This window comes from Bos indicus x Bos taurus, chromosome 21, assembly GCF_003369695.1.
Source record: "Bos indicus x Bos taurus breed Angus x Brahman F1 hybrid chromosome 21, Bos_hybrid_MaternalHap_v2.0, whole genome shotgun sequence".
Classification (NCBI taxonomy): Eukaryota; Metazoa; Chordata; class Mammalia; order Artiodactyla; family Bovidae; genus Bos; species Bos indicus x Bos taurus.
The window spans coordinates 12,731,686-12,755,713 of record NC_040096.1 but is presented as its reverse complement, the minus strand read 5'-3'; the positions used below and the strand labels follow the sequence as shown (position 1 = coordinate 12,755,713).

Here is a 24,028-nt window from a genome sequence, read left to right as displayed (position 1 = left end):
TCGTCTCATCACTCATGACAGTGATGTTCATGAAGTGAGACCCAGAAGCCCTTGCAGAGCACCAAGGCACCCCTAAGTCTCTGCTCCCCACCCCTACCCAGGCCCTTAGGGTCAGAAGGTGTTGGTTTCTAGGGCTTCTCAGTCATTTGAGAGAGAGTGAAATCCATCTCAATGCTTCTGTTTTTAACCCTGATGTTTCTTTCTAGATCAAAGCAAGTATTCGGACCTTTACTCCCAGAGAAAAGCGGTTTGTTGAAGATGGCCGCAAGCTGTCCAAAAAGGTAGGTCAGGGCAGTAACCTGGCTTGTTGGTACACTCAGCACCAGCACCTGGAGTACTTACAGCTCATGACTTGGTCTCCCCTCCCCTCCCTCTCCATTCCTCCTCCCTCTCTCCATCTTCGCCCCCATCATCTCCCCTTTCCTCCCTAGATGAGGACTTGGGTTGGGTTCAGTAAAGAAGGAAAAGACTGAGAACATATCTGTTGGATGATGCAGGGAGTGTCGGCCCTCCATTCATCCAGAACCGTTTTGTAAACAGGAATTCTGAGCACCAAGCCTCCATAAACCTCCTGAGTGTCCTGGGCCCCTCCGCCCTCCTTCCATCACAGCCATGCTTTTCTCCCTCCTTGCACATTTCAGAGAGGCATTTTGCTTACGACGTCCGTCATACAGTTAAGCCGGTGACTCTTTCAAGATGTCCAGCCTCAGATTCACCCACAGCTGTTCCTCCCACTTCTGTTTTGCCTAAATTTGAGATGTATCAGCATTTTACCCCCGGTGGAATAAATCCTCACTCCCCCTGCCAGGGGCCCTTAATTCCTCTCTCATCAGCTCAACAGAAAGTGAAGATCAGGGCTGAGTAGAGGAAGTTCCACATTTTTCTTACCACGACCTTTCCAGTTCTTTTCAGAGCCCCTCCCTGTTCTGGTCCAGCGCAGTTCAGGATTTCACTCTGTACTTATTGTCCCTCCGCAGTTGTGTAACAGCGTGTCCCCTTTTTAAAGTGTTTATGACTTCCACCACTTCCTGTGGGGTGAGCAGCTGGGGATTACATAAAGCAAGTTAAATATAAAGGCAGCTTACCATCCTTTGGTTTCCCATGAACTTCTGGACACACCGGGGAAAGGCCTTAATCTGCTTCTGAAAGGAGCATCCGAATGTTTTGGTCTGCCACAACATTTGAGTGTAATATTTATTTTGTGTAATCGGAGTCAGTGGCTTTATTATTGTTATTATTATTGCCTTTTGCCCTGTTTACTTGAAAAATTAAAACTTGAATTGAGGTAGGTGGCATTGCTGTTTTTGCAAACAGATTGAAATGAATCTACCTACATCTGGGAGAAAAGACCTTGCCTATGCCAAACAAGACCTTCACCTCCGTGTGGGATGGCTTTGGGAGGTGGGAGCACCAGGGGATTTGGGGCTGAGACCCTGGGATATATTAGGTTTCTCCCTCAGGGCCTCTCACCACTAAGTATCCCCAGATGGTTGCAAAGTTGAAACCTATAATTGTGACCCAGCTACTTAAAATCTCTTGGTATGTGCCAGGCACTGTTCTAAGCCCTTCAAGTGTCTCCACAACCTCCAAGGTTGGCACTCCTATGTCAACCTCGTTGAATAAGAGAGGTTAGGAAACTGGCCCAACGTCACACAGCAAAGAGGTGGGAGAGCTGGATTCCCTCCCCAGGAATTTGCTTCACTGTGTTGCTTCTGTTGTTCATTCACTCAGTCATGTCCAACTCTTTGCGTCCCCATGGACTGCAGCACGCTAGGCTGTCCTGTCCTTCACTATCTCCCAGAGTTTGCTCAAACTCATGTTCATTGATCTGGTGATGCCTTCCAACCATCTCTTCCTCTGTCACCCCCTTCTCCTGCTCTCAGTCTTTCCCAGCATCAGGGTCTTCTCCAGTGAGTTGGCACTTCCCATGAGGTAGCCAAAGGATTGGAGCTTTATAGACTTTTTCTTCTAGATGTGATGAGCTAGAATATATGAGATTTCTACTAAAACTACCCAGTTCCTTCCAAACTAAAAACTGAACAGCACAAGTCCTCACTCTATTCTATCTCTCTTAAACACACACACACAAATTCACACACATCACATGCCTGATGGCTGTATTTTTTACCAGCTCAGTTTTGTGTTGAACATTATTGAAACAGCCTGTTCTCCTTTATGGCACCCCACTCCAGTACTCTTGCCTGGAACACCCCATGGACGGAGGAGCCTGGTAGGCTGCAGTCCACGGGGTCGCGAAGAGTCGGACACGACTGAGCGACTGCACTTTCACTTTTTACTTTCATGCATTGGAGAAGGAAATGGCAACCCACTCCAGTGTTCTTGCCTGGAGAATCCCAGGGACGGGGGAGCCTGGTGGGCTGCTGTCTATGGGGTCACACAGAGTCGGACACGACTGAAGCGACTTAGCAGCAGCAGCAGCAGCAGCAGTTCTCCTTTAAAGGAGCTATAAAATGCATTGGATTCTCTTTTCCTCCCTGAATGGTCATATTTTAAAAATGAATTCTAGAAAAATTTTAGGACTCTTCTTTATTGTTTTGTTAATTATTGGCTATACAGAATATAATTCAAATGACCAAGCCGTCTGGTCTAAAGAGAATAATTGAAGTGTGTAAATCTCATTCCCTGTTTTCCATTTTTTTTAAATTAGATCTTATCCAGAGATGTAGACCGAGTGAAGAGACTCACCATGGCTATATGGAATACAATACAGTTCCTTAAAAGCTGCTTCCAGTGGGAATCCACGCTGAGAAGTACAGTAGCATTCGTGGTAAGGTTCCTTTTTTTTTATTAAAAAAAAAAAAATTCAGATTATTTACTCTGAGTCCCAAATCCAAAGGCAGATGGGTTTTATTGTACTTAGATGAAACAGAATGGTGCACATTCAGCAAAGCTGAAGTTTATACCAGTAAGGAAACTTAAACAATAAAGGATATACAGCCACCTTCTTACAATATATTATGTAGGAGACATAGGAGACTATGTAGGAGGTTTCTTTCTAAGACCATCCTTATCAGATTTATCCTTGGAAATCCCTTAACTTACCCAACTCATGATTTAGTCACTCAGTCGTGTCCAACTCTTGCAACTCCATGGACTGTAGTCCTCCAGGCTCCTCTATCCATGGGATTGTCCCAGGCAAGAATATTGGAGTGGGTGACCAACCGAGGGATCAAACCTGGGTCTCCTGCACTGCAGGCAGATTCTTTACCCACTGAGCCACCCAACTCATACTCATATACTATCTCTTGATAGACTTCCCTGGTAACTCGGTAAAGAATCCACTTGCAATGCAGGACACCCTTGTTCAATTCCTGGGTTGGGAAGATCTGCTGGAGAAGGGATAGGCTATCCACTCTAGTATTCTTGGGCTTTCTTTGTGGCTCAGCTGGTAAAGAATCCGTCTGTAATGCAGGAGACCTGGGTTCGATCCCTAGGTTGGGAAGATCCCCTGGAGAAGGGACAGGCTACTCACTATAGTATTCTGGCCTGGAGAATTCCATGGACTGTGACAATGAGTCGAGCGTGACTCTGAATGTTCCTGGGGCCATTTGTTTAATCACTACATGGGTCTGTTTCTCTCCTTCTGTGCCCATAAGTGCTTATGTTTTTTGAAAAATGGCAGATGAAAAATCACATGACTAAATGAAGACTGCCTTGCTGTAATTTATGTTTTAAGTAAATCATTGACAGACTTTGGTATGAAAAACATATGTTCATATCAAACCTCTTGAGTCATAACTGATTACTACAAGTTGACTCAACAGCACTGAGGAGAACCATGATGTCTGTGAAATACACTTTTATAATACCATCGGCCCTTCCTTATGAGTGTGCTAAAATCACAGAATCTCAGACCTGCACGTGATCTTCAAACCACCTGGGTCAACCTCCGAGAGTCCCAGAATCTAGTAGGGACTTGAGAGTTATTAATAGCACAGCGTCCTCACTTTGCATCTTGGGGCATCCTCCCTTGTCTGTAAAGGAGCTTGTCGTTGATCAGATTGGTAGCATCCGGCGTGGGAGGAGGAAGAAAAGAAAACAGGCGCTCAGCTGCTCTTCTTGCGCCTTCTGTATTGTGCCAGTGGTACCCAACCTTTTTGATACCAAGGACTGGTTTCATGGAAGACAGTTTTTCTGTGGACCAGGGGTGGATGGTGGGGGGATGTTCCAGGATGATTCAAGTTTATCACATTTATTGTGCGGTTTATTTCTCTTATTACAGCAGCTCCACCTCAGGTCATCAGGCATTAGATCCCAGATGTTGGGGACCCCTGTGTGATGTAATTAACTCCTGTCCCCTGTACAGGTCCCAGTGTGACCTAATGCCTGTGTGAGCAGTCGAGTCACGATCGTGGCTCTTCTGTCCCCTGCGTCCTATCATTAGGCTCATTCCTACCTACCAGGCATATCTGCATGAAAAAAAACAGTCAGTCCCAGAGGTCAGTGGGTTCAAAGTCACTTCCACTTTTATTACGTAAGCAGTGTACTGGCTCCGCAAGAGGCCTTTTCTCAGCCATTGGGGCTCATTCTATTTTGTCCTTAGTTAATGCTAGTTTTTCATTGGTTTGGGAGGCAGAAGTTCTGTGACGGCTGCAGCCTTGGCCTTTAACGTCCTTTTTCTTTGGTTTAAAGTTGCCCAACCAATTGGCCTTGGTTACACCCTGAAGAAGGGTTTCTTTAATCCCTATCTGACTTTGGGGGTCGATTCACCCACTTTCCTTTCTCACGTTCCCCCTCAGCTGGTGGCTGCTCCTCTTCAGCCTCCCTGACTCTGTTTCCCACCTGAATTCTCTTTACAAACTTTCCAGGGAACGTTCTCTGTGATTCCGGGCAACAGTTACCACTTCTGGTGGCTTCTTGCACTCAGCACCAGGGCCGGCCGCTGGGAAGAGGAAAGGGTTTCCCCTTTCTGGAGCTTAGTTTCTGGCACTGGGATTTTTACAAAAACAAGAGATCTGTTGCACTGGATTATGTAGGGGGTGACAGAAATGATTAATGGGCTGTCAGCGTGATCTGAAGAAAGATCACCACAAGTGAATAGAAGTAAGTTGTTTCATGGAGGGGGCTTCTACCCGGGAAGTCAGCCTTGGCAGTGGGGCCGCTTCTGCAGTGCCTGCGACCTGAGTGAACCCTGCTTGCCGACATCACATTGCAGAGTCCCCTGCCAGCCTGGCTGCCAGGCTCAGGCTGGCACAAGGTCTTTGAACACCCCTCAGTCCCACGGAATGAAAGATACAGGGGTGCTCTTCTTGCTGGTTTGCCAAAATGTGATTTTGCAGGAATCCCTTGGGGGCATCCAGGACTGTGAGAGGCCCCACTGGCGGTGTGGAAAAGGGGATGTTTTCTGCTGGTCCTCATTGGAAAAATGCAGAGTCAATTACCAGTGATACATGCGTCCCCTCTCTCTCTCTGGGTTGTCTTGAGAGCTTCACTCAGATACACTTAATTTTCTGTTGTCCTTTGGAGTTCGACTTTTGAATGACTGTCTCACGTTGACCCTGACCAGCCATGGCAGATCTCAAGAGATACTGCAGATGTAGACGTGCGTATCTCCCTTCCCTAAGCTGCGGATGTGTGATTTCATTCAAGAATGTTTTTGTCGCTACCATCATGATGGTCACTCCAAAACCATTTATGCTCCTCAACACGAGAACACCTAAAGAAAATGCATTATTAGGATAAAATATAAAATGTGTCGTAGCCTCCCTTATTTATTTTTTTAATAAGATTATGGGTAGCCGAGCCTTCCTATTTTTCGAAAGACATTTTGCTTTTGTGTCTCTTGCTTACAGACTTAACATCAGCTGCTTGTGGAGGACTGATGGGGGAAGCCACCCCCAGGGGGTGCCACTGGCCGTGTCCCTGACTCAGGAGGGCTCCCTTCAGGGTGGTTTTCTGCCGAATGTTGGGTCCCCTGGTGACCTGGGCCAGACAGGGAGGAGGGGAGACTGTAATGCTGAAGCCTGGCCTGCCTCCTCCCATCCCCTCTTGGGAATATCATATTTGTCTTGGCGGGTATGGTACAAACATTCTCCTACAGTCTGCTGAAGACAGACTTCTGCTCCTGGTCTTGATTCATCTGTGTGATGCCTTAATTCATGCTTCTTCCACTTGCCCTGATGTTACAGGGGCACAACAATTTTTGTGCTGTCTGAAGCAAGGTCTTTTTTTTTTTTTAATTTAATTTTTAAAATTTTAATTGGAGGCTAATTACTTTACAATATTGTATTGGTTTTGCCATACATGGAGGGGGGTTCAGGATTGGGAACACATGTACACTCGTGGCGGAGTCATGTTGATGTATGGCAAAATTTAAATTTCTTAAAAAAAAATTATTCATTTATTTGGCCCTGTAGGATCTTAGTTGCAGCATTTGGGGTCTTCGCTGTGTCATGCAGAACCTTTCGAGGCAGCCCCTGAACTCTCTTGTTGTGTGCTCGGGCTTAGTTGCTCTGTGGCTTGTGGGATCTTAGTTCCTTGACCAGGGATCAAACCCACGTCCCCCATGTGGCAAGATGGATCCTCTACCACTTTGCCACCAGGGAAATCCCTGAAGCAAGGTCTTAAGGCGAGGATTTATTTAACAGTAGGACTGCATGTAGAAGCCTTTCTCTGTTAGAAATTAGGATAAGTGCTGTTTGAGGGTTCATTGCCCAGATGTGAAAAGAACCGGGTTGGTTGAACCAGTCTCCACTGGGGCTTGTCCTTCCCCTAGAGGTGCAGCACTGCAAGCTAAGGGCAGAGCTCTAGGAATTTTTGTTCACTTCTGTTTTGTCAGATAACATAAAGCTGCATTACTAACATCATGTCTGTGTGTCTATTTTCAGCTGATAAAAAGCAGGAATGTTATAGGATCATGTTTAGGATATTCTGGCTGTTAATTTTAAGACATTATGAAAGCAAGCCATACATTTTCTAAGGAATCCTGTGGATGTGTATATGAATATATCATATCTTGTTGAAAGCGGGAGTTAAAGGAAAGCAGCCTGTTGAGATCTAGGTCCAGAATCACAGGAGAAAAAGAAAATCTAGGTCCATGTGGTATCCAGTCAGAAGTAGATGAACAAACATGAGGAAATGTATCTTTTTAGGCTGTCTAAGCATCAACCTACCCCACTGGGGATGAATCCCCTCTCCATGTAAGATGGGTGGTTCTATTCCCCATACTAAAAGAAGAAAGTTATCTTTAATTCCCTGACACCTGCTATGTGAATGTTGCTGTATACTGTTTAATTCATTGTTATTGTGAGAAGTTAATTGTGGACTTTTCCTTTAATTTTTCTTGAAGTATAGTTTTACAATGATTTACAATATTGTGTTAATTTCAGGTGTATATCAAAGTGATTCCGTTATATGTATATATGTCTATTCTTTTTCAGATTCTTTTCCCTTATAGGTTATTACAAGACACTGAGTATAGTTCCCTGTGCTGTACAGTAGGTCATTGAATGTGAACTTTTTTACAGCAGTCAAATTCTATATCATACTTCTATAGGCTTGAGGGTTTTTTTTGTTGTTGTTGTTGTTAGGATAATTAGGGGAAATCTTGCTCATTACTGCTTTTGAGTCTTTCTTCCTCCCCTAAGTTTTCTAGATTTTTTTTCTTACTATATTTTCTGAGCTTGACATGTTTTAAGTTAAATTGTTTTTCACTCAAAATTTCACAGTCTAGTTTCTCTAATTAAAAGACAAGTTCATATGAAGTGTCAGCTTATTGACAGAGGCCACATGTAGCTGAAGTATCATGTCTAGAAGAAGCACATCTGTATATTTCCATATGAATGGATTTTTAAAATATACATGGTGTTTTATATGCATGCTCATGATCATTCCCAGTCACGGGCTTTGAACTCTAGGGATAACTAATGGCTCATGTTGTTTCAGTATTTACTGTGTGTCAGGTACCATCCTAAGCATGTCATAACTGTTCATTCGTTTAGTTCTTACAACAACCTGCCAGGTGTAGGCGCCAATTACAGTATTTCCCTCTTTTTACAGGTAAGAAAAATGAGCCCATGGAGGTTAAATGGAGGTTAAATAAAGTTTAATAATAACGGGACAGAGCTCATATGCTTTTAAGAGGCAGAGCTGAGATTTCAACTCAGATCATCAGAATTTAGAGTCCTTGCACTTAACCATTGGGCTACACTGCCTCTTATGTATGCCAAAGATGCAGTGATTGTAGTCTTTGTATTTCAAGGACCCTTGTATCCAGGATCCTTGTCCTTAGAGCCAAATACGTGAATTGTGGTCCTTGTATTTAGATAGATAGATAGATAGATAGATAATGACTTTTCCCAGGTGGCGCTAGTGGTAAAGAACTCGCCTGCCAATGCAAGAGAGGTAAGAGGGCTGGGTTTGATCGATGAGTCAGGAGGATCCCCTGAAGAAGGGAATGGCAACCCACTCCAGTATTCTTGCCTGGAGAACCCCATGGACAGACAACACTGGCGGGTTACAGTCCATAGTATTGCAAAAAGTCAGACTGAAGTGACTTAGCACCACACAGTCACATAGTAATTCCAGGAACAACCATATGAGTCACTTTCTATATGTATCTAGATATTATGAATGGGAATTAAGCCTGTCCCAAGATGCTTTGGGAGAAAGAAAGCGTCAATATGTGGGTAAGAATAATTCTCAGATATAGTCATTATATTCACAAGAGCTGGAATAAAAGAAGCGAAAGGTGGAAATGTCTGTAGCCTCTTTGGGGGACGTCCCTGACTATGGGAATCACATGCTTATGACATCCTTGGAATTCAGCTTCATGGTCTGGAAAACCTCAGTGCTTGGTTCTAGACTAAGCCCCCAATTGAGGACTGAGTTATCTTTTCCTGCTTTTGAAGGAAGCTCTTAGATGATGTAGAAAGGTTTTTGAGGAGGGAGTGAAGAGTGAAAAGAACTGAAGGAAGGAACCATGGAAGAAATCTGTTCTTTTCAGATTTTCTTCAGGTATTTCAAGTTGTTCAGAATAAGGGCTAGGATTCAAGAAGAGTGACTGTCTACATTAGTATATTATTACAGAATATCTTAAAGCCATAGCTTTCAGAGGCATTAGCCTGATTTTCTAGTGTGGGAGGGCCCATATTTCTAGTGTATATTCCCATGTCTAGTGCAAACGCATTATTTGATGATAGTTAAAAGGAATTGAATTTTTTTTAAAAAGATAATTTTGTATCTTGATATTGAACTTATACTGTTCAATCATTTGTCTGAGTTTTTGTTTTTCTCTTAGGTAACTGTATTTTACAAGCCCCAGTATTTGTCTATAAAAAGACCTAAGGTTGTATCATGGCATAAATACATTGATTTTTTCATATGACAGGAAATATTTGCTTGACAGTTGGCATCATCAGAAGATTATTTTAAATAGCAAAGATCTCCCAATGCTGTTAAAAAAAAAGTTATATAGTTTTGTCTTTCCACCGATCTTTCAGGCACTTACCTCTTGTATCAGGGAGAGAAGTCTGTGGGGCATTTTTGATGGATTCCTTATTTATTAAATTTTTACTTGGATCTTTGATGTTAAAAAGCAATCTAAGTCTACCATATATCAATGGGTATCTTCATAAAGCTATGCTTTTAACATCTGTGACTTTTTTCCTGTATTTCTTGATTGTAAGAAACTGAAGAATTAATTCTTCAGAGTTGACAGGTCCTGCAATATGATATATAACTTAAAGCATCAATCAACACCCCCCCCCATGAGGTTAAAATACAGTTCTCCACTTTCAAACTGCTAGCTTCTACTTAACACATACAGAATTCTTAGCTTTTAGGGATCCTATAATTTTGAGAAGTGTGAAACGATTTCACGTTGAAACTGAAAAACAACAGCAACTGTAACAGAACAAACCTTTCCATCATGCATGAGTGTGTGTACACACACACACACACACACACACACACACACACACGGCACTGAAAAGCAGAGGGCATTTGGGAAGCAAAAAGTTATACTGCTGAATGTTTTCTGAGAACAGTTTGAAAAAACTTCATGAGACCTAGAGAAGTGCCCCTTCTGTCGCCCACAGGATTCAGATTGAATTTGCTTTGGTACAAATGACTACAATGGACGTTTGTTTTCAGATCGGCCTATTAAAATAGTGCTGGTCACAATGTCTAGCACAGAGAGCTCTGCTCAATGTTAGGTGGCAGCCTGGATGGGAAGGGAGTTTGGCGAGAATAGATGCATGTATGTGTATGGCCCAATTGCTCTGCTGTGCACCCGAAGCTATCACAACCTTGTTAATCGACTATAAAAAAAAAAATTTTCACAGTTACCATCACCATTTTGTCTTGGGAAAAAAAAAATTAGGCATCTTAAATGCTACAAAAACATATACTTATATGCAAACATCTCTAGGTATGTTACATAGGATGCTTAAGATATGTGCCAGTTTATTATTTTTCTATTTAACATGATCTCCAAAATCTTCCTTTTCACAGAGGACTAGCTAACATACTTTCAGAAATACCGTAAAGTTCTTTTTCAGCAATTTTTTTCATAAGAACAATCCATTATTGTACATTGTGCTTGTAATTTTTTACAACATAATTGCACCTTCTATTGACATCTTCTCAGGCATTAACTAATTATGCCATTTAATAAAATTACAGTAATTGCATTAAAAGATTATCTGTTGAAAATTTAAAAGGACACTCTTAGCTAGTTTAGCATATTTCATGTTTATATTTTCAATTTCATAATTGAATTACATTTCCAGACAGAATTCTAGCTATACTGAATGAAATCAGTTGGTATTTTGGAGCATCCCCATTTTGACTAGTAAGCATTAGGTCTTAATTTTTTAAAATTCTGGAACAGCGTATGTTGTCAGTCTTCACACGGCCCTGTGGGTAATGAGTGAATGGTTCTGGTAGGCGCAGCCCCTGGTGGGGACTCTCTTATCTCTACCCAGTGGCTTTCCTGTGCTTTCTCTTGGGAGGTATTTGTAAGCACACATTTTTTCACCTTCTCTGAATTTTCTGGTTAGAGACTGTTGTCCTTTGCAGAGTCCAGAGAATTCAGTCTAGTTCACTCTGCTGTCTAGAGATACCCTACTGTTAATTTGAACTTGATCCTGACTCTCGGAACTTAAATCTTAGAGAAAGAAAAGACTTCAGTGACCATGTCAGTCCTCGACCCGGGCCGCGTTTCACGGCCTCCTTCAAGCTTGCCTGTCTCCCTCCTTCCTTGCTTCCCTCCCTCCCTTTCCACAACTGTTGTCTGTCCAGTGTTAGATATTGAGATGCAGAGATGAAATGATCATAGTAAGTCCCCTGTCCATCTATCCTGGGCTTCCCTGGTGGCTCAGTGGTAAAGAATCCATCTGCCAACGCAGGAGATGCAGGTTCAATCCCTGGGTCAGAGAGATCCCCTGGAGGAGGGCATGGCAACCCACTCCAGTATTCTTTCTTGCCTGGAGAATCCTGTGGACAGAGGAGCCTGGTGGATTCTTCTTCTCTTCTCTCCCTCCCTCCTTCTGTCCCTCCCTCCCTTCTCACCCCATCCACCTGCACCCCAGCCTCTCCCCAGCATCCCTTCCCCCCTCTTTTGCTGCTCCCTTTCTTTCTTTCCCTTATCTTACCTCCAGTGTGCTCCTCTTATACTTGAAACCAAAGTGGTAACCTTTTAATTATTAAAGCACACCATAAGAAAAATTAAACTTGCACTTTAGAGAGAAAATTAAGTAATAATAACAAATATTTTTAAACATATGAAGTGAGCTACAGATGTGGCTTCTTGATGAAAGTGAAAGAGGAGAGTGAAAAAGTTGGCTTAAAGCTCAACATTCAGAAAACTAAGATCATGGCATCTGGTCCCATCACTTCATGGGAAATAGATGGGGAAACAGTGGGAACAGTGTCAGACTTTTTTTAGGCTCCAAAATCACTGCAGGTGGTGATTGCAGCCATGAAATTAAAAGATGCTTACTCCTTGGAAGGAAAGTTATGACCAACCTAGAGAGCATATTGAAAAGCAGAGACATTACTTTGCCAGCAAAGGTCCGTCTATCAAGGCTATGGTTTTTCCAGTGATCATGTATGGATGTGAAAGTTTGTCTGTGAAGAAAGCTGAGCGCCGAAGAATTGATGCTTTTGAACTGTGGTGGTGGAGAAGACTCTTGAGAGTCCCTTGGACTGCAAGAAGATCCAACCAGTCCATTCTAAAGGAGATTAGTCCTGGGTGTTCTTTGGAAGGACTGATGCTGAAGCTGAAACTCTAATACTTTGGCCACCTCATATGAAGAGTTGACTCATTGGAAAAGACTCTGATGCTGGGAGGGATTGGGGGCAGGAGGAGAAGGGGATGACAGAGGATGAGATGGCTGGATGGCATCACCAACTCGACAGACGTGAGTTTGAGTGAACTCTGGGAGTTAGTGATGGACAGGGAGGCCTGGCGTGCTGCAATTCACGGGGTCACAAAGAGTCGGACACGAGTGAGCAACTGAACTGAACTGAACAAATGTGGATAGGAATTATTAGCTGATATAGCTATTGAGAGGCTGGGTGTTGCTGCCCTAACTCAGAGAAAAACTTCACTGAAGTGGGTACAAGTGTGCACACAGACACACGGTTGCTGTTTCATTGCAAAGGTTGTGAAGAACCTGTTTGAGGATGGGGTTGAAATGCAAAGCATTGTCTTCTGTGTTATGTAATTAATGTTTAAGAGTCAGCTGTCTCTAGGGCTGATTAATGTGCATGGAAATGCCAAATGCCAAATCATGGGGTTCTATCTTTCAGGCTATGATAGTACTTTTCATGTTTGACCTAATAAATTATGTTCTTTATATCAAAAAGGGGGGGTTTATTTTAATATTTCAGGGTAATGTCATATGCTTAAGAAATTCAGTGTAACTTAGCCGTATTATTGAAGGATTGTGTTAGGGCATTGTGAGCTATGGACTGAATGACAGAGGCCCAGTCTTTTATCTGTGTACCCATCCTTACTGCTTATCTCAGGATTGAGTATACTGCAGGCATCAAATCAATGCTTCTTAGAAGAGTACTGGAACTCATGCACATCATCTGTTATCAGATACTGTTTGTAGTCAAGTTACTATTCTGACCTTAGCAACCCGTGACCCCACCAGAGGGTAAGATTCAGAAACAGCCAAAAATAGCTTCATTGTAATGTTTTTGGATATATGTTTTCTCAACTTTTTCTCAAGGCTATCCATGTTGGGTGGGGGCTGGTGCTGATTTGCAGCTAAATGGCCACAAGACATGGGTAGGAAAACTGGGGGAGGAGGAGGGGAACTGGCAAATCTCTAACCCAGATCCACAGCCCCTGAATCTGCAGGGATTTTATTTTTGATTCTTACAGAGCCAAGTGCGTCCCCCCCTAATCTGTTTCTATATATGACACCTGGATGTGCAAACATTTAGTGTGATGCAAAAATGGAAAAGGAGATTTCGAAATAAAAGAGAGGGCTTGGGCAGAGAGGAGTAGAGTGCTTGTGTGTCTGAACACAGGACCGGTTTCCTGCTTCAGTTCTGACCTGTTGAAGAACCACGCTCAGCACTTGCATTTCCAGCTAATTCGATATTGCCTTTTTGGTGGTCCGAGCTTTGTCATTTGTTTGGAAGCTGTCATCTTTATTAGTGTCTCTGGCTGATCTTCGAGGCTCCCCATTAGGTGGCGCGTGCTCTCCGTTGTCTGGCTGGGCTCCGCGAGCCGCTGGCCCTTTTATTGCTGTGTGATGTGGGCATGCTCGCCGGGCAGCCTGTAATTAGACCCACCACAGATGACAGTTACAAGAGAGCATGGTAATCATTCGAGCTGCCTGATCTGATGTGTATAGAGAGAAGCCTTCTTTGTGGTCTGGTCAGGGTTTACTATATTGTATTGTAGTTTTGCCATTTGATTTATAATTCAGGAAGGTGTGTTTTGCTCCTTCTCTGCTGAGCTTGGAGTCATGTCATTGGCCTTTGAAATAATAGAGCTAATTTGGGGGGGGGGTGATGTTTTAATTGGACTGATACTGTCTCTCCCACTTTTATTTTAAAATATAGGAAGACAGCTAAATAAAAAAGTCTGGTTATTATGTCATCATCTAAACCCCATTCCTGTTCAATGTTTACTGACTATTTTAGTCTCCTTGGGATTTTCTTATAACCCAGATCCATGTTTTTGGGCCCCTAAAAATAGACTTGCCTATTTCTGTCCTCGCTTTTTAAAATTTTGGTTTTAACTCACTGCCAGAGATACTTGATTTTGTCAAGGAAAAGTAAAAAGAAAGGAATACACTCCTTAGCTCGGTTGGTACTAAAGCGAGACCCCCATGGCTACAATTTTAAGTCTGGAAAAGCATGGAGCTCTATGTTCTTTCACAGGGGAAGAAACTGAAGGATTGGGAGAGTGATTTTTTCCTCCTGGGCTTTAGAATGGAGGATCGTCAGCCCTGATGCCATTTTCACAATGTGTGGCTTGGGTGGTCATAAATTTTGCAGTGATGGTTTTATTTCATGAGTATGAACTGTATCTACACAGTGTCCACAGATTGCGCTATTAAAAGTTCTTTAAAAACACACTTTTCTGCAAGTCTTACCTTTGGAAAATACGCGTCTGGAGAGTCGCTATCCAGAGGGGCAATATGCCGTGGAGGAACAAATATCTATAATGTTACTTGGTGTGGGCTTAGCTGACCCTTTTCTTGTCTTTGTAAAAAATTGTTTATTTATTGACTTGTTTTTATTTTCAGTTGCACTGGGTCTTCCTTGCTGCCCGTGAGCTTTCTCGAGTTGCAGCGTATGGGAGTTGCTCTCTCGTGTGGGGCTCGGGCTTCTCGTGGGGGCTTCTGCTGTGAGCACAGGTGCTGGGCACGCGGGCTCAGTGGTTGTCGCATGTGGGCTCTAGAGCTCGGGCTTCAGTAATTGTGGGGCACAGGCTTAGGTGCCCCGTGGCATGTGGGATCTTCCCGGATCAGGGATCGAACTTGTGACCCCTGCATTGGTGGGTGGACTCTTATCCACTGGACCACCAGGAAGTCCTTGACTGCCCCTTTGCTTACAGCAGATGAGTGTTCCTCAGCAGGACTTGATGGGGACAGTGCTGCTGCTGGGGGTAAAACTGAGGAGGATGATCATCAGTGTTTGCATGTTCTGGGTGTTTAAGTTGTGACTTCTGCTCTTCAACTTGTTCTCACTTTATTAGGCTACAGCAACACTTTCAGATTGAAGGCAGGAGGAGAAAGGGATGACAGAGGATGAGTCGGATGGCATCACCGACTCAATGGACATGAGTCTGAGCAAACTCCAGGAGTTAGTTGGTGATGGACAGGGAAGCCTGGCGTGCAGCAGTCCATGGGGTCACAAAGAGTACACAACTGAGCGACTGAACTGAACACTTTTAGCGAAATATTGTCTCGCATTTGTCTCTTGTTTTAAAGAGCAGCAGAATACTAAGTATGAATTTGCAAACAGCAACATTTCTTCTGCCCTGGTATAAGCCAGGCACATGCACTTGTAAACTTTATTTTCAACTATTCCATAATAAAAGAGCCTTTCCTTGGAAAGTGTTGAAGGCCTCACATTGAGGACATTTCCACAGACTTGTTTCTCCTCCAGTTTCTACTTTGCAGAATAGGAAGATGTGATGTGTGTTTAGCTGTTAAAAAATTAGCTACCTAGGCCTCAGTCAACTTTGCTGCTTTCTGTACATTTTATTTTGCATTTCATTGGTGATCTTTAAACTTTTAGTAATGGACATGTTTCAAGGGAAAAATAATTGGTTGCCTGGAAATTTAGTGCATATGCATACACACATTCATGACCACACCCAAGGAAGGGAAGAGGAGGGAATTGGGAGAGGAGGAAGAGGAGAAAGGAAAAGAAAAAGAGAATACCAGATAGCCTTTCCATTGTTGGAGTTTACTTAAAGACAGTCCTGCAGGTGGCGATAGAAACTCATAAATGATAAAAGTCCCAAAGTAAATTTCTGTGCAGTTTCTTGGGGATTTTAATTTTGGTAATTTATTTTTAATTTGATAGAGTCATCTACAGGCAGAAATCATTACATTAGAAAAAATTCGAATACGCATGTTATGTAATCTCTGTTTTTATAAAAATTTTCTCGGATATTCTGTGGCTTGTTCATCTGTATATGCACAAGAGATAAGATCTGGGTTACTGCTGAACTGGTACAGATTTTATATGGCAAATAACCATTTTAAGCCTCTTTTAAAAATTTTTTGTTTTACTTTTCTTAGCCTGTAGCTAAAATTTGATGCCTGTACCATTGGTTAGGTTTATAAAGTCTTTTGCTATTGAGTGCTAAGTTGCATAAGTTTAGTGGTGTGTGGGTGTGTGTGGGTGTGTGTGTGTGTGTGTGTGTGCATGTGTATGTTTTCTTGTGTGTAATTTCCTCCTCCAGAGGATCTTCCCAACTCAGGGAGTGAACCTGTGTCTCCTGCATTGGCAGGCAGATACTTTACCACTGAGCCACTTGGGAACCCTCTTGTGTGTCAAAAGATAAAATCAGTTGCTTCCATAGGGCATTTTCTTCCGTAGCCAGTTGTTGAAGGGTAGTTTTAATCTGAGAGGACTCACAGGCTATTTATTTTACCCAGCAATAAAAACACAACATAAACAATTTGTTGTGAGAACACTAGAAATTGTGTGCTGCCTCTGTTAAGTCGCTCAGTCGTGTCCAACTCTGCACAACCCCATAGACGGCAGCCCACCAAGCTCCTCCGTCCCTGGGATTCTCCAGGCAAGAATACTGGAGTGGGTTGCCAGTTCCTTCTCCAAGAAATTGTATAGTGGATATGATAACAGTTTTTAGTTATTTTAATTATTTCATTTTAAATATCAGGCATTGTTTAAGCAAAGTTAAAACATTCAGTAGATATTTCTTCCCTGCTAGTTAACGTTCAAAAGTTCTTAAATTGCTTTTTGCGAATATATATTTTCATTTGCCATTTTTCCTTAAGTTTGGGTTTGAAGATGCAAACTCTAAAGTGATTTGCTTAAACATAAAGCTAATTTTCAGCTCTCCTCTTTTCATGTAGCCTCATTTAAAAAACCTTTGCAGTGCACATTTTCAAGGGGAACTGCCTTGATTCCAGAAAATGTAATTATTTTGGTTTAAATGCTTTAGGCTGTAGATGTTGAGTGTCATCAACAGACAGCTATGATAGTCTCGAGCAAATTGTGTGAAATTCAGTCTTTGTCTCTCTCCTGAACTTCGCTAAGTCTTGTGGTGAAGTTCAGAACTTACAAGGTCTTGTATGCTGTACTTTTAAATATAGAATTTCTTAAAAGGGGGGGAAAAGAGAAGAGAAAAGAAACCTTCTAGCCTTCTTATATTCTATTTCAATTGCTGTTCCAATTACTCATCAGGATAGCAAGTCAGACTCTCGGAAAACCTATTTTTCTGCTTTCACGTAAAGAATATTCAGTTCTTTGCTGTTAGCAACTGACCACAAATCTAATCCATTAAAAAATATATCGTGGTAAGCAGTTCTTGAAAATGTTTATAATAAATGGTAAAAGCCAAGCTTCTACTGTGAGATTAGCAGTTGCAACAGGATGTGTTCATCAGGAAATAGGTTACTGCCTTAACAGTGTGTCTTGCCATGTAACCTACAGGATAGATGAAGATTTAAAAGCTTGCAGTGCAAGGAGTTTATATGACTTCCTCCCTTTGCTTTCTTTTGCATATTACAGTGTTGTTTATCACACGTGTTTTTCTCAACGAATCTATTCTGAAGTTCATATTATAGACAAAGAGCATCCAGTGCTTTGGAGGTCGTCCCCCGCCACACACACACGCATCCATATAAAACAAATTCACTTTTACAGAATGAACTCTGTAGCTTAATAAAAAATAATAAGAGAATGGTGAAAGATGATTTTCCTAAAGTCTCGACTCACCCGTAAACCACACCCCCCACATCTTAAAGATGCAGGAAGTACTGCTATGGATTATGGTGATTCTCCTGCTTTTTGCTTGATTACCTTCCCGTGTCAGAGGCAGTGGGCAGTAGAATAATGCCTTCTACGTGGATGATACCTATAGTCACATGCACGCAGTGACTAAGAGATCAAATATACTGGCTAAAAAGCCTTAGGGAAGCATTATGTGTCTGAGGTCTGATCTATTGTCTGGGAGGTCGGAGAGTGTTAATGCACTCTGCAAAGATTACACTCCCTCTCTAATTGCTCCAACACTTCCTTAAAGGATTTAAACAGTCAGGAAAGGTGATGCTCCTTGTCAGTTTTTGTCTTCTGCCTGCAGTTGAAGTTTATCTGTCTTTCCGCTGAGACCACTAGATCAAGTAGCCTCGCCAGTGTCAAAGGCATAAACTCTGAATTAAGAGTGAAAGCAATGAGAGATGTTATTTACAGCTCCATTATGACTTGCTCTTTAAATGCTTTGCATTCCATCGCTGGTGTTTACATTGTGAAAACGACAGCATGTCCGTATTCAGAAAAGGGGGGCTGAAAGAAGTCCAGGGCTTCACTTTGACTTTTGATCAGATTTGTTTTCATAATCTTTTCTCAATGCCATAAGGGCCAGTGTGGCATTTTGCATTGAAGTTATTTCCGGTAAAGGCAGATGTAAAGAATAATGGACTTTAGCATTTCCTCTCTGCCGCTTCCCCCACCAACACACAAACACATACACACACTCAGTTCTGAAATACTTATCTTGAATTAGGCATGTACAATAGACCTGTTATAGACCTGATAACTTTGTCTAGAACATCACTGGAAATTTCATATGTTGTGCAAACCTATTTTTTAAAACCTCACCTTTCTGCATTAAAGAATGCTTCCTTATTCTTGTGTGGTGTCCGAAAGCTGAGATGATAATTTTAATCAGATTCTGTATCTCTTACATTGCTTTGATTTTAACTCAGCATTTTCTAAATAACACTGAAAAGCTTAAAGGAAGCTTTTATCAATTCTTCCACGATGGGAGTGCAGGAAATCCCTGTATGTTGCAGGCACCATATTGCACTCCTTAAATTCATAGTCAGCCTTGCTGGAGGAGTGGGGAGGGCAAGCTTGCATTTCACCCTGAGCATTTTCTGCCCATCATGTACAGTTGCATCATTGAGAGATAAGAATTCCTCTTAGATCAGTTCAGATTGCTAATATATGTGGCCTAGAGCCTGCAATATAATATTTATGTTGCTTCCAGGAGAGACTTGGGAGAATTCCCTGTAAATCGCGATGGTAGTCTGAATGATGGCTGTAGATGGATATTTTTTTTTTTTTTAAAGAAATCCTTGTTTGTCCCACGGGACTTTCACACTTTTCAGCTGACGGCACTGTATTTTACTCATATTGTGTAAAGCTGTCAGTGTATGCGTTACATGCGTCTCCTGAAGCCTCCGAGCAGATGACGAGAACTATTGCTCGAGGCGGGAAAACAGCAATCGAATCAATATCTTCGGGAAAGAATTTCTCCCGGGTCTCCCGTGCCTGCTCCTGCGTGGACTGTCCCTCGCACTTCTTCTTCCTGTATGTTCCCTTGCACTGTTGGTAGATTGCACTGAATGTTTCATCTGTATATAAAAATTAAAAATTCAAACAAAAATCTGGCCCACATGAAGAACAGGCCCTTTGGGCATATGGTTCATTATGCATATTCGTTTAATTACTAAAACACTTGGGATGGCTTTCCTGCCCTTACTTTCAACTTGCAAAGTTGGATCTCTTCTCTTGCACAGAAAATGTAGCCCAGAATTCTGTTTTGAAGGAGGAAAAAAAAAAAAAGGGTGGAGGGGAAGAGCCTTTGAAGAAATTACTGGAATTCACCAAAAGGAGGTGTGATGCTCAGTATGAAACCAATGGGAGTCAGAGTCTATCTCTTCTTCTCTCCTGTTTTCATCCCTTTCTCCCTCTGATTTCTCCCACTGGCCCTGAAGGCTAGCTTTACTGTGGTTGGTTTATATGAACGCAAGCAGGGCTGGAATGTAAGACTAAGGGTTCAGGTTTCAAGTACATTCCCTCTGAGCGACTCAAGTCTCACGATGAAGCTGTCTAAGTTTTATTGGTTAGAAAGGCCGTGCTGTGAAAGTGTGACTTTAATTGATTTTTCAGGGCAAACAGGTGGCGATGGTTTAGACATGCCCTAGCCTCAATGCCACTCCTAATTTGGAGTGGAGCATATAATAGCTTTATTAAAATAAACAATCTCCTGGCTTCGCTTTTACCTGAACATCTGCCTCTTGGATATTAAAGGGCCTTGTAAAATAGTTTCACTCTGCACTTAAATGGATCTGATCTTAAAAAAGCTGAGGAAGACTTTTATTTTCTATTTGTGTCATTAAACTTATTATTGTTTGTTTGAAAGGAAAAACATTGAAATTCACACAGCATCTTTAAATAGGATCATGCTTGTTTTAGGAATATTGGTGCTTGTTTTGGGCACATTTGCTTACACGATGCGACAGATTTTAAACGTAAGAGGCCAAAAATTGAATTTGTACTTGCTGGGCTTTGATTTGAGCTATTGTTTTGGTGGGCAGAAGCTTGTTTGAGTGTGAGTGGTGTGTGTATGAGTGTGTATGTGTATGTTTGAGGGTGTGTGTGTGTATATATGAGTGTGTGTGTGTATGTTTGAGGGTGTGTGTGTGTATGAGTGTGTATGTATGAGTGTGTGTGTATGAGTGTGTGTGTATGTGTGAGTGTGTGTGTGTGTGTATGTTTGAGGGTGTGTGTGTATATATGCATGCATGTGTGTATGTATGAATGTGTGTGTGTGTGTATGAGTGTGTGTGTGTGAGTGTGTGTGTATGAGTGTGTGTATGTATGAGTGTTTTTGTGTGTATGAATGTGTGTGTGTGTATGAGTGTGTGTGAGTGTGTGTGAGTGTGTGTGTATGAGTGTGTGTGTGTGTGTATGAGTGTGTGTGTGTATGTATGTTTTTGTGTGTATGAATGTGTGTGAGTGTGTGTGTGTGAGTGTGTGTGTGTATGAGTGAGTGTGTGTGTGTGTGAGTGTGTGTGTATGAGTGTGTGTGTGGACATACATGCTGAAAGACCATATTTTAGGTTTCTTCCCAGTTTATAGTGATGTCAGAAATCTGTTTGGATTAAAATAAACTCAGGACTCCTGAGAGCATTTTTAAGGGAAAGGAAGATCCAAACTTGGCATCCTTTTTATTGTTAGTGGCTCTGAAACAAGCACAATCTTCTTTTTGATTAAGCAAATAGGTAGTTGATCCGAGTAATGGGAGACCATCCAAGACATTCTTATTCCGTTCCCTAAAGGAACTGTCCTTTGCTATAAAGAGCGTCGCTCACTAATCCCTGTTGGAGGCTTTCCGAATTAAGGCACCTTAGTCTATTTTAAGCACATTGAACACGTACAGAGCTACTGCAGGCTTAATGTGAGTGTATTGCAACCCTGATTCATTTTAGTGCCAGAAATAAAGCTGCAAGTGGAGGAAGTTAATACAGTGAACTGCTTTATTCCATCACTGTGCTAATGCTAATTAGATACACTTGCTTTATTACCTGGAGCATTTTTCCTGTATTCATTCTGATCCAATCTTTCTATGAATATGAAGGAGTAAGTCTTCAGTGTTGAAGTTTTTAGTCACAATTACAGCTCGACGTTCATGTGAGCAAAGTCAGCGAACACTTGTAGAGAATGCTTTGTCCACTTAGAGTACAATTAGAGCCCCACTGGACTTCTCCCACCGAGGGTGCCCACAGTGCCAATAATTACGCCTCTGAAATGAACGAGACACTTATCGGTACATTTAATATAATTTTTTCTTGACCTCCTTGAGATGCCCAGATTTATGGGGAATAAATAAATGTGTGATGTTTTTTTTCCTCCCTCCATTTAATCAGAGCAGATATTTTGCTGATGGCTTTGAAAGATGTGTTTACCAAAATCAGACTTTCTACTGCTCAATTACCAGCTTTGGCAAAAACACATAATGAGGAATTTATTATCTGGTTCTAGATATTATGATCATTATGGAATTATCATTCTCGGGGAAAAAGCCAATAGTTACAGCACATTACATGTTTTTTTTCCTTTCATTAACTTAGTGCTTTTCTATTTTTAAAACTAGTTGTTCTGCCTTTGTGAGTGGTGTGGGGATTTTTATTAGGCTATGGGTACTTGTTTGACTTGTTCCCATTTATGCAGAATCATCAAGAAATGTAAAGTGTAGAGTAGCCGATAACATGATAGGATTTTTATAAATACTTTATATTTAAAAGAGGGAAAAGATGATGTATTTAGTAAGAAACATGTGCATAAATGCAAGTTAGAATTATTTTTTTATGTTTTCAAAAAAAAATCCCATTACACAGTCAAAAGGGGAAAATGAATGTTAACAAAAACTCTATCTAGAAAAATACAGTCTTAAAGTCTTTAATTCATATTTAATACTAGTACTATATGGGCTTTCTATGTAGAGATGTCCTCTTAAATCAGAATGGAATAAGTTACATTCTTCATAGAAATATTCAGTTAATGTAATTGTGACATTGGCAGTTTGAAAATTACATGCATTGTTTATTTAAACGGTTATAGAAGATAATAAAAGCAAGAAACACATAATACAGATATCTTTCTACAAAAGTATTGAGAATAAACTACCCCTTGTGATTATTCTTACCCAAAACAAGAGTTAATTGATGGAGTTTTGTCACTAAGATTAGACAAGGTAAGATAGCCAGTTTGAATTTTCTCCCAATGAACTGACCAGATCATTGCATGTCTTGTAGAAATAAAGGCAATACCAAACAAGCACCAGAAATGGTATATTCCAATGCCCAATAAAATAGGCAGTTAATCAGTGTTGATCTGGTAAACTTCTTTGGTGTATTGGGCTTCCCTGGGGGCACAGCGGTGAAGAATCTGCCTGCAATGCAGGAGACACAGGTTTGATCCCTGGGTCAGAAAGATCCCCTGAAGGAGGGCTTGACAACCCACTCCAGTGTTTTTGCCTGGGAAATCCCATGGACAGAGGAGCGTAGTGGGCTCTAGTCCATAGGATCGCAAGAGTCAGACACAGCTTAGTGACTATACCATAACCACCACCTATGGTAACCTAAGCATGATGTAGAAGTCCAGGTTGAAATACAAAGGTTTATTAGAGGACAGAGGAGAAAACTGAGGGTCTGAACAGGAAAGGAAATTTTGAGGTTTGCCAAAGTCGTTCTTTGGTTGGTGCTGTCTTGCTCTTAGGTCTTTCTAGGTGGAGACTAGACTGGGAAGAACAAATTCTCTCCTAGACCACTGCTTCCTTCCAAAGATGTAGAATTGTTTTTCTGGTCAGTCTATCAAAATTTCTTTCCCTAGGTGTGTTCATATTTTTTACATTTTACTACGTTATTAGTTTTCTACTGCTACAAGTCACCATACCCATGAGTGGCTTAAGACAACACAAATTTATTATCTTCCTCTTCTGGATGGAGGTCAGAAACCTACATGGTCTCACTGCACTAAAATCAAATGTTGGAGAGGCTGTGTTCCATTCTGGGAAGAATATGTTCCCTTTGCTTTTCCGGCTTCTAGAGGCTGCCCTTGGCTCATGGCACCTTCTCCCATCGTTAGATGCAGCAAGGGGACAAGGTTAAGCCCTTACATGGCAGCACTCTGACCTTGCTTCTCCCTCACATCGTTTCCTGAATTTCTTTTTCTGCCTCAATCTTCCACTTTTAAAGACTCTCTAATTATATTAGACTCAACCAAATAATTCATGATGATATCCCTGTGTTAATGTCAGATGATCAGCAGCCTTAACTCCAGTAATCTTTATTCCCCTTTGCAGTGTAACACAGTCACAGGATCTGGGGAATAGGATTTGGATATCTTTGGGGTACCATTATCCTGCCTATCACAACCTGTTATGACTGTCTTCTATTCATGTTGCTTTCTTGTAGATAAGGGATTTTGAAGCAAGTACTGCTTCCTTGCATAAAAATTAGCATATGTTTGGGAGGAGCGGGGAAGAGTTTATATATTATGGAATTTTAATCTGAGATTGGCTGGGAGGATTGTAGTTACAAATATACAG

The 24,028-nt window shown here is 41.7% G+C and overlaps 1 protein-coding gene across 4 annotated transcripts in view; it reads left to right on the top strand.

Moving 5' to 3' along the window:
- MCTP2 (multiple C2 and transmembrane domain containing 2) overlaps positions 1-24,028 on the top strand; it is a 259,714-nt gene that overhangs the window by 171,346 nt on the left and 64,340 nt on the right. For all 4 annotated transcript variants that reach the window (XM_027521361.1, XM_027521360.1, XM_027521359.1 and 1 more), the window contains 2 exons: positions 207-281; positions 2,669-2,788. In XM_027521361.1, coding sequence (XP_027377162.1) covers positions 207-281; positions 2,669-2,788 — 195 coding nt within the window. The remainder of the gene's footprint in view (positions 1-206; positions 282-2,668; positions 2,789-24,028) is intronic.